Source organism: Pelmatolapia mariae, linkage group LG10_11 (genome assembly GCF_036321145.2).
Source record: "Pelmatolapia mariae isolate MD_Pm_ZW linkage group LG10_11, Pm_UMD_F_2, whole genome shotgun sequence".
Taxonomy (NCBI): domain Eukaryota; kingdom Metazoa; phylum Chordata; class Actinopteri; order Cichliformes; family Cichlidae; genus Pelmatolapia; species Pelmatolapia mariae.
Window position 1 is genome coordinate 60,149,028 of NC_086236.1, and position 18,461 is coordinate 60,167,488.

Here is an 18,461-nt window from a genome sequence, read left to right on the forward strand (position 1 = left end):
CTGTCCTGGGTCCTGAGCTTGAATCCATTGGTTGGCTGGGGCCTTCTGTGTGGCGCATGCATGCTCTTCCTGTCTGGCCTGTGCGGGTTTCCTCTGTCCCACAGTCCAAAAATATGCATGTTGAGTAAATTGTTTTCAGTGCTTCTCTTTCTTTCTGTCTTTGTGTTGGCCTTGTGATAGACTGACCCATCTGGTGTACCTCAACCCTCATCCCACAGCCCTGAATTGGATAAGAAGAAGAAAACAGATGGATCGAAAAATAAAATCAGGCCTGACTAAAACCTTCTCCCAGCCGGGTTTGCTTGGTTCAGTAATTCCGAAGTAAAATTACCTGAATGTGCAAATAAGAGCTCAGAATGAGCCACATGTGAGTTTGATCGAGTACAGATTTATTGATACACTACAAGAGAGCCACACTCAGCATTTCAATCACAGTGATTCAGTTTTGATTATGTACACAAATGATGGCCATTATCATGCGTAGAGTTCCTAAATTAGACTGTTATTAGTGGGTTCATTACAACTCGACTGCAACACATCTGTCTCACATCTGGTCATCTACTTTCAAGAGCCAACAGATTTGCAAGTACACACATATCTTGTATCTTGTGTAATAAAGTGTCAGTCGAAAGGGAGTAACTTTCTCTAAAGTGCTAAAATTGATTCATAAAACACATGCACACTGCTGCTGCCTTCAGGTTCTGTCTGGAGTAAATACAACCAGAGCTTCAGCACATCCAAAACCATCGCAGCAATAATCATGATAGATTTTATATATATGTAAGCTGCAGGTACCAAAGATAATATGTAATACAAAAGCAAAAGTACCAAATAAGTTAACTAAAATGTGCCTGCTTCAGCAGCACATTCCTCTGCTAAATTCAGCTCCCTGTTGTGGCTTCATTTATTGATTTCTAAAACTTATTATTTTAAAAAAGAAATAAATAAAAATGGCTGCTTTTAGCTGCTCAGCGGGGTCTCTTCGTTTCTGAGTGGCTTCCCAAAGTAAAATCCCTTTAATGTTAAGTCCAATTTGAAAAGTTTGAACTCATAAACGAGTTTAGAAGGAGCAATCGAAGACCACATGGCGTCTAATCAGGCTCCAAAGATTTACTCATTCACCATGAGAAACGCTCATTTCTACTACTCTGAAGAGCACTTTGTAATCACACTGAATCAGATTTGCGTACAGTTTAAGCATCATATTCCTTTGTCACACACAGACATATGCTTGCACACACACACATACTTTGCCTACTAAAAAAAAATCAAGCAGCATTTTATGTTGTTGAAGTAACTAATTCAAAACAAGCTGTCACAAACCACACTTTTCATATCAACTTGTTTGTCAAGGGTTTCTTCTGCTGCTGTTGAGTTTTGTTTAGCTGCAGCAGTTTAGCATTCAGTCAGGTGTTTTGTGCAACGTTCACCTCAGTGTGTTTGATATGTGAAGAAATCTGACAGACATTTTATGTCAATTTCGGCAGCATTTGGCTTGTTATGACTAGCTCACTTTGCAGGCTGCTGCTCATTATGGCATAAGACATGTTACTATTTAGACTGTCAGCCATGGATAACTAAACTGTAATTATGCATTGCATTTTAATTGGATTTCCTGCCCATTAACTTACTGTATTTCTTTACTTTTCACAGAGATCTATGTGCTTCATTTCATTGGGGGAAAAGAAATTACATAGTTTACATTAACACTATTATTTTTTTCACTGCTAAATAGGCATGTGATTAATATTTTCTTCTGCTTTTTATTTGTGGGTCTCGATTATTGATACCTATGTTGCTTTGATTCATAAAAGAAAGATTCCTATGGTATCAGATTCAGATCTCAATGGGCAGGAGCTGCAAAGATGTGAGCCAAAAGGCCTTCTCTACACTCCAGAGGCCACTGTGCAGTATTCCCCACTGTACAGGACATGCAGATCGCATAGCAACAAAGGCCTACGTCTGGTCATTGTCCGTTACTTTTGCTTGAATGCCCCTTACACATGCAACACCGTGCACATGCACTCACATGCAACACCGTCATCTTCAACGCCTCATCTTGCTCCCTCTATCCTATATGCACAGCTGTCCTTCCACCTAAAGCAGGCTGCTACACCCCCCCCCCACCCCCCAAACACACGCGCACGCACACACACACATACACACACCGCCATATTTCCATAACATCCATGGGTCGTCCATTCCCTCTGCCCCCTCCCCCCATGTGCACACAGCTCGCCGCCCACTCTGCCACCCCCTCTTCCCTGCCTGACAACACCACCGCCCGCCATCCCATAATATTCATGCACACGCTCCGCACACATTCATACACAGCAGTGCGTGCAGTGCTCTTTGTTGGCAGAGATGCCTGAGCAATGTGAGCCTGCTCATGCACAACAGTCATGTTCCTGCCTGATATCTGCATTCAGACTGCTGAGGCAGGTAGCCCTCAACTGCAGGGAAGTAACAAAGCAGATCAAGGAGTGAGAAAAAGGTGGTGGGTTACATTTCTGTCTCTTAATGACCTTGGGAGGGGTATGGGGGGGGAGAACATGTTCGTGAAGTCTAGACTCACCCTGAGGCAGCCCTGTCCGAATGAGGCCAATCATCCATCCCAATGGTAAGAATCAGTGGACAAAGTGAGATCAGTTAAGAGTTGTCTCTCAAAGTCTGCTGCTGTCTCCCACTTTAACAGAGGGAAAGCAACTCATCTCCACATATATGTCATGCTGAAGCTTTAACAAGCATCTCTTTAGGCTTTGCAACCTGGCTACAGTCAATCAGTGTGGGACCATTTCGGAATGATAAAATGTCCACAAAATGGGGGAAAGATAAAGATTTAAAAAAAAAAAGAGGGCAGGTTATTTACGAGAGAGGGGTGAAGGGACGAGCATAACAGAGGCGCCGGACATGACAGTGGCCAGCTCATCTCCATGGTGTTGCTGTGGGAGACAGCAGAAGACGTCACTTGGAGAAACAGGGGACACAAAGGAGTAATACGACATGTGGAAGACTAAAAAAGGAGGGAAGGGAGCCTCGAAGAGACCTGTCTCTGCTGACACACACAGAGGAAAGTGTGCAAGAGAGATGGGTGACCATTTACTCTGGGTGTCAGGTAGATGGGCCACCAAATCTTAGACGAGGACTCCCAACATTTGAGTCTGCAAATGTTTGGCTTCAGTGACGCACTGACTGATTCAACACATGAGCCTCCAAGAGGAGCAAATGGGGTTTCATTAGGTGTCACAAGACTGCGGCACATATGTTAATTTATAGTCTTTGAAGTTAAATTTCAACTTTAAAATCAACAAAAATTACCATCAGACATCAGTGATGGCAGAATATGTGGAAATCAGGACCTAAATTAAATATTTAAACTCTGAATTTAAAAAAAAATGGATAAGAAAGCAAAACTGCGTTTACCACCATCTGGTTATAGTTAGCTGGTGACGTAGCTGCAAGTTTCACCATGTAGCTAATTTACCTTTAAAAGTCACTTTGATGCTTCTCACTTAGTTTGTTGGACATCAGCTGAATCTCATCATAACAGAGGAAACTGTAATACAATACTACTTTCTATGCTAATAAGCCTAGATTAGCAGAACAACAGAACCAGATTTCTGGTTTAGGATTCTGGTTGAAGTGGAATTTGTGTGATTATGTGCAATTAAGCTGCATTTAAAGGTCATGTTTTATTCATATCATAATCATATACTTATTGTTTAATACATTTATGAGCTATATTAATTTACGAGTTCTGAAGCTCAAGAAAGCTGAAACAGCACATTTACTGACATTTTACTGATCTTGTGACAACCTGATTTTTCTTTTCCCGAGGGAAGTGGGCAACTGAGGAAAAAATATAGGTCTATAAAATTTTATTTTCTTATATCTTTTACAGTTTGACTTAGTAGGCCTTAAAGACCATACATTATTCAGTAAAAAACATAAATATGGGGAATGAAATAGTCATAATTTACATGCTTCTTCTGGTTGTTTCAGATACAGTGTGTTATAAGACTGGAATAGGTCCCAAAAGTAGCTTAAATCTAAAGGAAACACAAATTTTTAAAACACTGAAGGTAGATCTGGATTTCTTCCAGTATTGCTATGACTGGTTTGAAGGAGAGAAAGGGAGGGAATACTACAAAATAAAAAATGAAAATATATGCAGCGATAAATATTCTTTAAAAAAATGCTGTACAGTTTATCTCAGTTTATTTTAGCTCTTGGTTTTTCTGTGCTAAACAGCCAGCATGCAGTAATCAATAAAATACTGTTAGGGTGTTTCAAATTCTCCAGAAAATCTATGTTCACGTGGATAATTTGATTGAGAATTTGGTCTTCAATTCATATACCACAGACCTGGTTTATTATTCTTTATTGCTTTTCCCAATCCCCCGTGTGACACCGATCCACTCTGTCCTCGTGCCCTCCCTTCTTGTGATTTATTTGCCTTAGTTCCAATATTTGTCGGCAGTCTGTTTTCTTCCCCTTGTCTAAATGTCACCCCTTCTTCTAAGACAATATAGGGAGTGAGAGAGAAGGAGAACGAGAGGGCAAATGTGGGGGACATAGAGGAAAAGGAGGGGGGGAGAGCTGGACTCGTAAAATGAGCAACAAAGTTTGGGAAAATTACACATTAGGTAAGACACTTTCTCACATGCGTGTACATATATGTGGAACTGGAAGTGCTGCGTTTCAGTCACTGATAAGAGGATTTTGCAGAAAAGTTTATTGAAACAAACAGGTTGGAGTTGGAGTTCTCATAAGTTTCTCTGATATAAATCATATATATATGTTCATACATGTGTTAAGGCATGTATGCACACAACCACATTTGTGATTTCAGTCCAGGTACCAGCCCAGGCTCAGACTTTAGTTTTCATGCCAGATTAACACAATAGAGGGCATACTTACGCTTGTAATGCTTGCGTAGTAAAACAATGACCCTTTTCCAAACCCTCCTCCTCCTCCTCCCTCTGTCAGCATCACTCCACATGTCCTCTCTCTCCCACCCTCACTCTCTACCTCCTTTATAACCCATCACTCCCAGCTCACTGCCCTCACTCATTCTTGCTTTTTCAACTCGCAATGGACACATTTGTTTTCCCGGGAAAGAACTAACCACAAGATGACACCGTGCTACTGTTTGTCTGACTAATAAAAAGTGACTTTTATTAGTGTTTCTGGATTTTAGGTTGTTGTTTTTGGGGGTGAATTCAATTAATCTGGGACTGAAATCGGACGTATGGACGTCTTTTTGTGCATCAAGGATGAGTTTGTGAAACAGTCATGTAAGTATGCTTTTATTGGCAACAATAGAGAGAAGCTGAAGAGCAGCTTTGCTGAATAAAATTGTGATTCATTTTGAAATTCTTTCCTCTCAGTAACAAAAAGAAGAATAACTGGCTATCACAGAAATATCAACTGGTAAGAATCAATTTTAAAACTCTTTCAACCTGAAGGAAATTTCACGAGTATAATGCAGTAATTTTGTGGTTTTATCTGCTACAAAATGATAAACTGCATATACAGACTAAACTTTGAACACCAGTAACTTGCATAAACCTTATCATTAGAAAACTAATAAGGAAGTTATTGTTTACTTGACCAAAATACCATGCAGAGCATCTCTGCATTCATCATTAACCTGCTAACTTGTGATTTCAACAGATATGTGGGGATCATCCCCAGACTCTGGACTTTAAACTTAAACGGCAACAAACACACAGAAGGACGGAGCGATCACTTCAGCTGTGGACCCAAAGACCCAGCCTGACGCACGGAGACGGACAGACAGACAGTCTGATGCCAACTGTCTCCACTGTCAATCTCACGGCACCACTCCTCCTCCTGTTGCTATGGGCAACCCACCCCACCATGGCAACCAATTGGCTGTAAGTCTAGTGTGTGAAGGAGGATGAGAAAGAGGGAGTTTGTTTGTCATGCTATAACTTTTAAAAGGTGGTGACATGTCACTAAATCTCTTTCAGTCGCTCCCCTCTCTTTCTTTGTCTCGCTCCTGGTGACCTTTTCTCTTTTCTCTCTCTCCCTGCCTTCACTGTGCCCTCCGTGTCTTCTTTGCCTGTTTGTCTCCTTGTTTTCATCCTCTCTATTTGTTACCTTTTCATCTTTCTGTCACTCTTTTAAAGGCCCCAACCTTGTACTTAAATATGCATCTTCCCCCACGTACTTGCTGTGAATCACTCCTCCACCTTCCATTTTTATGTCCCAGCTCCCTGGCGAGGCTGCCCCGTTCCCGGCCTGTGTCTGGTGCTGCCCCATGTGCACGGCTGAGGGGGCTGACCCCAGGCCAGGTGGGGGTGTGCAGAGCACGGGGGGAGGTCATGGAGTCTGTACGCAAGGCAGCAGAGATGGTCATAGAAGAGGTATGAAGCATAACTTCTGAGTGATTTAAATAACAATCACCATTATGTGTGGCAGAGACGGAAACTTTTACATCCCTGGTGTGTAACTCGCTGTCCAATTCAGTGCCAGCACCAGTTCAGGAATCGCCGCTGGAATTGTTCCACCACCCCACGTGGGATCAATGTATTTGGCAGAGTGATGAACCAAGGTAGACCCATTACTGGCATGAAGTTAGTGAATTTTCTGAAGAAACCTCGATTCACTGAGCAACATTTATAAATATTCTCTAAAAATAAAGTTGTGTCATGTCTCTGCTGTGGTTTCAGGCACTCGTGAGGCAGCCTTTGTGCATGCTCTGTCCTCAGCAGCTGTGGCGGTTGCGGTGACCCGAGCCTGCACCCGTGGGGAGCTGGAGAGGTGTGGCTGTGACAGGAAGGTCAGGGGGGTCAGCCCGGAGGGTGAGCTTTAACTCTATTCCATGAAAATATAGTGAGTAAATCCACTCTGACTCACACAGAGCATAAAAAAGCTGCTACAGTGCTGATTGTGGGTCTAAAGTATGCAGCAGTAATGTCAGCTGGTAGTTTCCCATCAGCTGTCACATGTAACACACCTGTGCTGTGAGACAGTAACAGCTGCCCCCTGCCTCACATGACCCAGATGGGATTTTCCATTTAACATCTAACCTTCTTTGACCTTACAAAATTGCAGTAACACAGATCATCTTAATCTAAGCCTCGTTCCACCACAGGTTTCCAGTGGTCAGGGTGCAGTGACAACCTGTCCTATGGTGTGGCTTTCTCTCAGACATTTGTGGATGAACCAGAGCGAGCCAAGGGGCTGTCAGCAGGCCGGCCGCTCATGAACCTCCACAACAACGAGGCCGGTCGAAAGGTTAGCAACATCACTGATGTCCTTACAGATTTCCAACTCTCTGTGTGAATTTACAGAATTTTTTTGTCCTTTATGATTATCTCCTCCTCAGGCCATCCTTCATAACATGCAGGTTGAGTGTAAATGTCACGGTGTGTCTGGGTCCTGTGAGCTGAGGACCTGCTGGAAGGTCATGCCTCCATTCAGGCGTGTGGGCGTTGTGCTCAAGGAACGTTTTGATGGAGCCACAGAGGTAACAGATAATACCTTCTGCTTGTTTTATCTTCCCTAGCTTAATGGGTGAGCAGATGTCACATGAGCTGAAGTAAATTATTTATCAGAAAAAAACTACAATTTCCTCTGAAACATCTCGAAATGAACCTGTTATGCTTTTTCAGCTCCATGCTTGTATTTAACTTCCCTCCTCTTAAATCAGTTTTCTTCTGATTGGCTGCTCCTTGCAAAAAGGTTTAAACATCAAGTTGTGGGGCTACCTTCCTCAAAGCCAGAGCTGTGTGCTCGGGATTACCATATTAACCTTGTAACACTAAGTGCCTCAAATTTTTGAGTTTTAGAGATCTATCGATCATCAGTGTGATTTTTGTCCCCACGAAAACTAAATAATTCGAGCACAATACATTTTTATGTAGTAAATTGCAAAAAAAAAAAAAAAATTCATTCAAAGATTCATTTTTTAAAATTTGTCAGAATGTTCAATAAACACTCCATTTTCAGAAAAATTTAATTTCCTGGCAATTATTTCATGGTTCAGGCTTTAAAGGCTTAAGGATATTATCTTTGACATCAGAAGTAGCAAAGAGAAGGAAAAACAGTCTAAAATAAGCTGTGAGCTTTTGGATCACTTCTGCATAAGCTGACCACATATTTTAAAAACGTTGACCATGTTTAGTAGTCACTATTATTACAGTATACATCACTGTGTTTTAATGTCACAATCCTCCCAGGTCCGCCTGACACGTATAGGCTCCAGGACAGCCTTGCTCCCCCGAGACTCACAGGTCAAACCCCCTGCTGCCAGAGATCTTGTGTATCTTGCACCCTCCCCAGATTTCTGCCGTCTCGACCCTGAAAATGGTATTCCTGGGACTGCAGGTAGAAGATGTAATGGTAAGATCACCAGGACCACGTCACAGGAAAATAATTCACATAATCCAACTTACCACTCATATCAATTTAGAAAGTGATGTTGCAATGTTTTGAACCACCCCCCTCCCCCCAGGAACGTCTCGGCTGGCACCAGATGGTTGCGAGCTGGTGTGTTGCGGGCCAGGCTACAAAGCAGGCCGGGCTGAGGTGGTGCAGCGCTGCTCCTGCAAGTTTTCCTGGTGCTGCTCGGTGCGTTGCCAGCAGTGCAAGAATACGGTCACCATTCATACCTGTAGAGTGTAAGAAGTCCTAACAAGGCCTGACCAAATGAGCCCAGATCCTAACCAACCACCAGACAGACACCGCTGGGCACAACGCGGGTTAACTTTGACACCAAATTATCATAATTATTGTCCAAAGCAGCCTTTCTTTGTCCACGTTTTCCCTTAGAGAAGTGAAACTGCAGTTTGGTTTGATTGTTTTCTTGTAAAAGCTGCAAAATTAGAACTAATGTAAAGACAAAGCTCCATCAGGAAGTACAAAAAAAAGTCTGCTCAGCTTTTAAACTGCTCAAAATATTAAGACAGACAAACTGACAGGCACAGACATGCATACAGGTGTAGGCATGAACACACACAAACACAGCAGTTAATCACACGCTGAACTGACAAAGCTTTTAAAGCAGAGCTTAACCCGAACTAACTCTCAAACACTGAAGATTTCTTTTATCTTGTATTCTGTTATAGGCTAGCACGTCTTTGGACTTGTACTGTATTTATGTCTTCTTTTTGATTCTGGTTTATTTATTTGTATATCAGAGTCTTTGCTGCACTTACATCCATGTCTTGTGTTTTTGTCCCTCGTCCTTGTATGAAACTGTTCTGTTTCCTGCACAATCAGTGCGATTAGGTCTTTTTGAGTTTCTAATAAATAGTTTATTAAAAAAAATACCAAAGTGTTTCTTGATTGAATGGTACCCTGTGAGACTGTTTGGAACAGAAGTTGTAGTTGCAGGTCCCTGTACATGTTTAGTTTTGCATGACTATACCATTGATCGATTTATTATTTAAAACCTACAGTGAAACTCAATAACTGTCAGACTGTCATTGCTAGTAGACTTTATATATAAAAAAAAAAGATCTCACTCATTGATTTGTGGAGTCCTTTTACATCATGTGACTCTCAAACCCTGCCCACTTAAACCAACTTTTCAATCACAAAGCCTCGCCCTAAAACATGCGCGGCTTAATCATGTTTTTAATCTAATAGGAGCCATAATTTACACAATAAGCATCATGTTGTTTTCTGTAAGACATCAGGAAAGTGGTTATTGACGTCATAGATCAAGGGCGCTGTTTTCCTATTGACTTGTAAACAACTGAACTTCTTTTTGCAATCAGAGAAATCACCACCTACCTGGGGTCATGTTAACAATCCTTTAATCTTTATCTGGATTGGCTGGATGGCTCAAGTCCACCAAATCCATTTAAGATGCTTTGTCATTTCGACCTGAAACAGGCCGTTCATACTCGAAAATCCTCCAATGTGGCTGAATTCAAACAATTCTGCTGTGAAGAGTGGGACAATATTCCTCCTCATCAATGTGAAAGACTGATTGCCATATATCAAAAACGCTTGATTGCAATTCTAGCTGCCGAGGGTGACACAACCAGTTACTAGGTTTAGGGGGCAGTTACTTTTTTCAAATAAGACCAGGTAGGTTTGGAGGGATTTTTTTCACTTCACTGGATACCTTACGCTTCCTCAACTGTGCATGCTGCAGCTTTTAAGAAGATCCAAAAATAAACAACAAAATGCATAAAATTATGAAGCTCATTGTGCTCTGGTAGAGCAAGTGTGTGTGTACAACAGAGACGGGGAGCATGTGAGAGAAGCATACTCAGGCCCAGATCATTACCACAGTGCGAGTGCAGAGGCAAGTGTGACTTGTGTGATCACACCCTTAAACTCTGTAATACTTTCGAATTCAGTCTTTTGCCTTCAAACATACAAAACAATGATTACATTTCATTTGAGCTCAACCATTTTATTAAAAATATCCTGTGATTACAAACACCCAGAAATTGACTAGAAAAAGTTCATCTTCTCAAGAGCCATTAAAAATATTACAACTTGAATCTTCTCATCATTCACTCAAATGTTGGAGGTCTTGCAATTAAAAAAACAAAAAAACAACTCAAGTTTCAAAATGGGAAAAAATAATTAAAAAATGCTAAAATTTTCCCTAAACAGCATTGTGAAATTCTTACAATATACACAAGAAAGAAAACAAACTCATAAGTAACCTGGATAAGGGAACTTGGTGAAAACACTTTTCATCCCTGCAAGTCACCACTAGTTAGAAGAAAGTAACCGTTACAGACAACTGCTTTTGTTTGGAGTGACAGCAAATGTTTAGTTTTTTGACATTATTCAACTGAGGAAGGTCGGAAAAGAAAGCAAGTAGAGTACCACTTAACATCAAGTTGCCCCCTTAAACGTACTAATGTTAAATGTAACTGAAGTATTTCCCCTTTTATACTTCCCTATACTGAGTTTAAAGGACCCAGTAGGCCACAGTAAGTAAAACACAGGAAGAGGCCAATGTCAAGTTTATAAATGAACATTTCTTTGGGGGGGGGGGAACAGTGACAGGCAAAGGGGGGCCTGCCCCACCTGAATATTTATAGAGAGAACACTGCAATTTCTAAAGGTTTCAGAAAAGGACACAGGTGGTGCTTAAACTGCATTCACTGCACATCTGATGCTTTTCATCCTCAGCCTTTTTCAGCTTTTATTTTGAAGGCACAATCAGTGTACGTGTGTACCGAAATACATTTCGATGCCACGGTACCGTCCCTTCCCTTTTGGTTTTGTCCTTTGTTTTTTGGGGGGGTTTTTTTTGTCAAAATGGCCACTAATCTTTATGATGTTTTCAATCATCCCACCTATTTTTTCTTTTTGCACCGTTTCACATCTCGCGGTCAGCACTGTTCTATAGCAGAGCACACCTCTTCTTTGTTTTGGTCTCGGGGGGCTCCAAAGCTGCCAGTATGGCCTCGTCAAACACGTTCTTAAGTCCTCGCTGGTTAACGAAGAAGAAGAGGAAAAGATGATGTAAGCATAACAGAAGGAAGCATAACTTTCCACTTCAAACAAATCTGTAACTTTTTAAATACGTTTTAAAAGTGTAGTGAGATTTTACATACCTGTGTGAGGGCAGAGCACTCCACGTATTTAACAGCCTTGAGCTCACGAGCCAGCTTCTCGCCGCTCTCGGGTAATAAGGGGCGCTGTTTGTTCTTTGCCAGCTTCTCCACCGTGTTGCTGTCTTCCCGCAAGTCTACCTGTGTCCCCACTAACAGGAAAGGGGTGCTTGGGCAGTGGTGTGAAATCTCAGGGACCCACTGGATACAGACAAAAAGATAGAAAGTTTATCTTAGATACCGAATGAAATATGCGACTATCAAAAGCTGGTATGCTTTTCCTTTAATCCAAATAGTTTTTCAGATAGTTTCTGATTCATATTTTTCATTTCATAGAAAATAATGTGTAATAAAATGTCTGGCATGTAAAACGATGGGATTGTAGAGAAACTGAAGTAGCAGGAGGCTTTTTCTTCCATGTGACATTTATTGAGAATAAGGACGACAATTAAAACAATTATTAAAATTCCAAGCAGTCCAAGCAGAAAGGACATCGGGACTGAGCCTGATGTGGAGGTGTAACACACCTCCACATCAGGATGATCATAAGAACACAGTAAAAACTTCAATATTTTGAGCAAGTGGCTCTTGAACAATTGTGTGTCAAATTTAGAAAACTACGGCACTTTCTTCACTCTACTGCATACAAAATTATTTAAATATAAGCATTAGGCTAGCTAGAGAAAATGAACAGGAGATCTTTAAAAATAATCATTATTTTTAGATCTATACGCTTACTGGCCACTTTATCAGATTCACCTTGCTAGTACCTGGTTGGACCACCTTTTGCATTTGGAACTGTCTCAACTCCACATGCCTCAAACATTCCTCAGAGATTTTAGTTCATTTTGATATGACAGCATCACAGAGTTGCTGCAGTTTTAATGGCTGCACATCCATGATGTGAATCTCCCATTCCACCTCATCCCATAGGTGCTCTATTTGAGACCTAGTGACTGTGGAGCCCATTTGAGTACAGTCTACTCACTCTAGTGTTCAAGAAACCAGTTTGAGATGATTACAGCTTTGTGACATGGCACGTTGTCCTGGTGGAGCAGCCATCAGAAGATGGGGACACTGCTTATATAAAGGGATGGAGACTGTGGTGTTTAACGATGCTTGGTTAGTTGGTACTAAAGGCCCCAAAATGTGACTAGAGAACATCCCTCACTTTGTTACACCAACAGCCTGAACGACTGATACAAGGCAGGATGGATCCATGTTTCCATGCTGTTTATGCCAAATTCTGACCCTACCATCTGAATGTTGTTGCAGAAATTGAAACTCATCCAACCAGGCGATGTTTTTCCAACCTTCTGTTGTCCAATTTTGGTGAGCAGACGAAACTGTAACCTCGGTTTCCTGTTCTTAGCTGACAGGGGTAGCACCCGGTGTGGTTTTCTGCTGCTGCTGCAGCCCATCTGCTTCAAGGTTCAACATGTTGTGCATTCAGAGATGCTCTTCTGTATACCTTTGTTGCAACAAGAGGTTATTTGCGTTCCCGTTGCCTTCCTGTCAGTGTGGTCATTCTCCTGTGACCTCTCGCATCAACACGGCATTTCCCCCCAGAGAACTGCTGCCAACTGAATATTTTCTCTTTTTCAGTCCATTCTCTATAAACTCTATAGATGGTTGTGTGTGGAAAATCTCAGTAGATCGTCAGTTTCTGAAATGCTCAGACCATGTTTAAAGCCATTTAAATCCTTAACCTTTTTTCCCCAAGTCTGATGCTCAGTAACTTCAGCAGGTTCTCTTGACCATGTCTAAATGCCTAAAGGTACTAAGTTGCTGCAACATGATTGGCTGATTACAGATTATGAATAAAACAAAGTGGCCAGTGTAAGTCTGCCAACACATTTAACAAAAAATAGTCAACATCTCTGTTCCCAAAACAGTGAAAAAGAGATTTCAAAACTGACCTTCTCTTTGACATTTTCATACGACGAGGGCGAGACAACAGAGAAACATACAAGGAACACATCTGTCTGTGGGTAACTGAGAGGACGCAGCCTGTCATAATCCTCCTGACCTGAGAGCAGCAATCAAAAGAGAAGCAGAACAAGGACATTTTTTTTCCAAAGGTTTTAGACTGACAGAAATGAGAGAGAAAAAGTGAAACTGAGAGACTTTCAAAGACCAGCTTACCAGCTGTGTCAAAAAGGCCGAGTGTATATGGCTCTCCGCCGATCATCACTGTCACAGCATAATTGTCAAAAACCTTTGAAAACACAAAAAAAAAGTAAGCAAAAAAGGGCGGTTAATGGTAGTGCAGCATTATAACCATGAATAATATAAGAAAACAGAAATTTTAGAAGTGAGCGTGTTTACAACAATATGGCTCGGTCTTTCTTAATTCCTCCTCCTACCGTAGGCACATATTCTGAGGGGAACTTGTTGGTTGTATAGGAGATCAGTAAGCACGTCTTTCCTACAGCCCCGTCTCCTACTACTACACATTTTATCGTCTGCATCTACAAAGAAAAACAGAAAGTAGGAAACATGATAAGATGTTTGCCAGAAACAGTACACCAGACAGCTAGCCAGACTCTTAGAGAGGAAGTAATACACAAGCACTCTTAGTACTGCCTCTAGAATCATGCATGGGTTCACATACAGGCAGTGAAACAACATGGAAACAAACACACAAGCACTAACTGTGACAGACTCACAGAGACATGTGATGCATCTAACCAGCACATCTAAGCCTGGAATTAATATTTATATTCACTACTGAATAATCTGCACATTATTTTGAAGATTAATCAATTATTGGTCAGTACACTATGAAAGGTCAAACAATTATAAACTTACAGACTGCATCCTCAGCCGAGGCCAATGCCCTACTTTGCAATTTTAAAGAAAACGATTAAACCTTTATGTTTTTCTGTCAATATTTTCCTGGAATTTGGTCTGGTGGAATTTGCACCGTCTTGCTGTCTGACAGAAAAGCAGAATGCAGCAATCACAAACCCTTCCTCCACCTTGGGTGGGGGTGCAAAACTGAAACCAGCAAACGCCTGACATGCCTTTCTGAGACGAAAGACATGTCAGGCAGTGGTTGAAAATAAAAAAATAATATATGGAAAGACTGATCATTCATCTGATCTATAATGAATTTGTCTCTAATCTTGTAACTGCAATGATTTATAGTGTAGATGTGGGAATAGACTGCATATAAAGATTACATAACTTTATATATGAAGTAATTATCTGTATGCAGCATCACAGGATTTTAGACATAAAACATGCAAATACTCGAAAATAAAGTATTAAGTATTATGTATTAAGTGTTAAAGTATTACTTTAACAAATAAAAACTGAAAGTTTTAAATGGCTCAACCTCTGTAACTCTGACAGTAAAATGCTTACACATTACATACTGCAACAGCAGCATTTCAATGGGCACTTTCATAGTTTTGATCCATTAAGCTCACACTGCTAACATATTTTGTCCTAAGATGAGCGATAACATTAAAGTTGGGGCAGGGTATGTCTTTTTAGGACTAGTGGACAAAAAAGTATCCATTATAGAATTTCAGCATCTTAATTCAAATGGCCTGAGCCAGAACTAGACCCTTGCGCCGATGCTGGGCTTTGTGTTCAGGCTTTTGAAAATCCAATCATAGGTCTATTTGGACAGGCTCGGGTGAGTCATATAAAGTAGCATAAAGGGCGAAAAAGTCCACACAGGTACTAAGCTGTAGTGTTGCAATGGATTAAACATAAAACTTTCACATCAAAGGGAACAAAGTTTGAATCCCATGTGAAGGTAATACTTAGTTATTAACTTATTTTTAGCTCAAATAAACTATTTGCATATTTAAACAGTGCCTGCTCATAGATTTCTTGGTGCCACACCTTCCTACAGTACATGTTAACTATTAAATTCATCCCACTTATTTAAAAGTCAAATTTACTAAACATTTCTGTTGCTACTTTAATGTGCAGCACCTAAAACTACTGCAACCCGATCCACCCTTCATGACAATTATAATATTCCGTAAAAGTCGAATCAGTTTGAGACAAATGAATTAAACTTTTGTGGTGCTGCTGAACTAGACTGAATTATACCAAGGCGTTTTTATGTGACTTAGACCTCTAGTAATATGACTTTTATTCGAAGAACAAACCAATTAAGTTATTAGGCATAAAAGCATACAGAGAGAGCATTAGTTAGAGCCCGACAGCTTTATCAGCGATATATGCCACTCATCTATTGGTCCACATCTGTCATTACTGGCATTTATAACAGCTGATAAATGAGACTGAATAGACCTTCACCTATCCACATAATGCACATAACCACAGAACGTGTACAAATATGGATGGATTGTTTCTCTTTTACAATTGTTTTCTTTCTTGTTTCTGTCAGTGCTTTGTTACCACACTCCACATCCTGTTGCATCTTCCACAATAAAAGAAAAAACAGTAAAGAAGAGACAGCGAAAACATCGTTCAGTGATTTTATCAGTGTTGACGATGCACAGTTTGTCCACCATCGGGCCCTCTCCAACTTCCCTCTTTTTTAAATTGCACTTCTATTATGTTAGTAAGAACTCTACGCATGTAACTAAACTAAATAACTACACATAAGAAATGTTGGTCAAATCTGGTTGATATATTGGATTTTAAAATTGCCAAATATCAGTGTCGATCTTTATAATCCTATATCAGTTGGGCCCTAGGCTTACTTGTAAAAACAAACAGATACATTTGCCATATGATGAACAATGCTAAAAAAAATGAAGAAGAAAATTTATTCCATCAAATAGGCTCTGATTAGATCAGATGAGACAAGATAAACTTTTTATGCCCAAAACTGAGAAAATTGTTTGGCACAATCAAAACAGCCTAAATAAATAAGTAGAATAAACAAATGACAAACGATTTTGCAAAGTTAAAAACTACTTTGAAATAAAAATCAATGCAAAATTAGTCTAAATGAAACAAAAACATGAAGGATACGGCTGATAGGTGTGAGTTCAAGCAGCGTGCATACCGTTTGGAGGTTCTCCTACTCGGCTTGTTATTACATGTGCAAGCGAAAAATTAATGACAGTGAATAGCTTCCGCATAAGCTGCATAGCGAGGATGTTAAAGGAAAATGCCGCCTATTAGCAAAATGACATTTAGAAGCGGATACTGCAAACACTTCCGCTAAATAAGCACTCCATCTGTTAATCTGTTATCTGAAAGTTTAACACCTGCAAATGCGATGTTTTAGCCAACATATAAAAAAATAATAATCATTTAAGAGTGAGTCTGACTAAATAAATTAAATCAGATTTGTGAACAGTGGACAGGCAGCGTGAAAATACTGTCACTGTTAGATTTCTTATTTAATTACAATGTACAGCGGGATCTAAATCGATCAAAATGAAAGTAATCACACTACCAAAGCTGACAAACAATCATGACAGCTTCATAAAAGAAATGTTTGTCCGCTCTGAATTAACCCTGATCGGTAGAAAACTTTAACCACCCCGCAGATTTAAAACATCTAGAAACAAACGTTTCATTTCTGTTAGACTGAACATTGTTAGAGGGACTCTCCTGCATGTGTCGCCTACTCTAATTAGCCACACATAGTAGTTTTAAGCAGTTTTTGTAACTCTACTCACCGTTTTTCTTCCCACAGGTTAGGCGTTGGTTACATCCGGGTTTGAGGGTTGAATTACTTTGTGCGCAGGCGCATAGCAAACCGGGACCCAGTCCCGATTGTAGAATCGATACAAAAGAAAGAGCGTCGCCTGCTGCCCAAACTGCAACACGTTTCTGCTTTTTTTCACATGGCAAAACAGCACATAAGGCATAAACAGTGTTTATACAAATCACATGAGCTTGACAGTGAATATTTTGTATGATCATCTTTATTATCCAACAAAGCCTGAACTGTCTATTGAAGCTTTCTTGTAAGATCTTTAAATAGTCTTCAGAAATAGCTCTTCAGGCTTTTTGAAGGTCAGTCGAAGCTCTTCTTCAGATGTTGACTGCCTTTTGTTTTGGATCTTTGTTTCTCTTCCTTAACAACAGCTTGTTGACAGCCATCCTTCCACTGAGGCCATTTCTGATGAGGCTTCGGTGAACAGTAGATGAATCACATGAAGGGCCAGATGCATCCCTTCAGCTGGATTCCCCCACCACCACCACCTATTTTTTAAGGAGATGATTTTCAGATTTTTTCAGTTTCCTCAATTTTGTAAAGAACCTACGGCATACCATGCCAAGATCTATTAAGTTTTAACTAAGGACATAAAGTCTGTCAGTAAAGACTGATTGATTGATTGTAGATTCAGCTAAAGAAATGCGAGCAAACCATATGTTTTTCTAACATGGGACTAGTAACAAAGTACCTAAACATACAATTTTAAAATGGTTCTTTGCTAAGTTGTCTGTTGTGTGTATACCTTGGACTTGTTCCTTCCTTGAGTTAGTTGCTCCCTTTTTGCCCCCGATTTATAGATCAGTGTTAATTGGTTTCGCAAATGAAAAAAAAAAGAATGATAAATGTTTAGGTACAAGAAATCGACTGCGAATTAGTAGGAAACCGATGTTTAAAGAAAAACTTCAGAAAGACTGGAAAGCTAAAAAGATAAGATAAGACTTTATTTATCCCAGAGTTGGAAAATTCCTTTAAATTGTAAGTTAAACACAACAAACGTATAACAAGTAGTCTAAATAAGTACGATGGTACAGCTCAATAAAATATAAAACAACAAAAATATCTTAATAAAGTATAAAACTAAACTAAAATAAAATAAAATAAAATAAACATATTAAATTGAAATAATAATATATTTAAATGCATGTGTATCAGTTACCGGTAAACACCCCTAATCTGCACAAAAAGTGCCAAAAATTGACCTAGAAGCCTCTCCGGAAATGTGTTATTGTGAAAATATG

The 18,461-nt window shown here is 40.1% G+C and overlaps 2 protein-coding genes across 3 annotated transcripts; one reads left to right on the plus strand and one right to left on the minus strand.

Annotated features, from left to right (window-relative positions):
• The first annotated feature begins 5,087 nt into the window (after positions 1–5,087).
• wnt4b (wingless-type MMTV integration site family, member 4b) lies at positions 5,088–9,250 on the plus strand. Of its 2 annotated transcripts, none has more exons than XM_063485700.1 (10): positions 5,088–5,297; positions 5,391–5,433; positions 5,677–5,900; positions 6,156–6,392; positions 6,496–6,580; positions 6,699–6,830; positions 7,124–7,266; positions 7,358–7,498; positions 8,211–8,373; positions 8,486–9,250. In XM_063485700.1, exons 3-10 carry the CDS (start codon positions 5,865–5,867, stop codon positions 8,653–8,655), a joined length of 1,107 nt encoding a protein of 368 aa, XP_063341770.1. In that variant the 5' UTR covers positions 5,088–5,297; positions 5,391–5,433; positions 5,677–5,864; the 3' UTR covers positions 8,656–9,250. The 2 variants fall into 2 exon arrangements, with proteins under 2 accessions (XP_063341770.1, XP_063341771.1); XM_063485701.1 differs by having other exon boundaries at positions 6,239–6,392.
• A 1,144-nt stretch (positions 9,251–10,394) lies between these two features.
• On the minus strand, positions 10,395–17,242 carry cdc42l (cell division cycle 42, like). Its single transcript, XM_063485703.1, has 6 exons — positions 17,180–17,242; positions 13,925–14,029; positions 13,704–13,776; positions 13,478–13,587; positions 11,562–11,759; positions 10,395–11,437 (listed from the first exon to the last, which is right to left on the minus strand). Exons 2-6 carry the CDS (start codon positions 14,027–14,029, stop codon positions 11,348–11,350), a joined length of 576 nt encoding a protein of 191 aa, XP_063341773.1. The 5' UTR covers positions 17,180–17,242; the 3' UTR covers positions 10,395–11,347.
• Between the last annotated feature and the right edge of the window lie 1,219 nt (positions 17,243–18,461).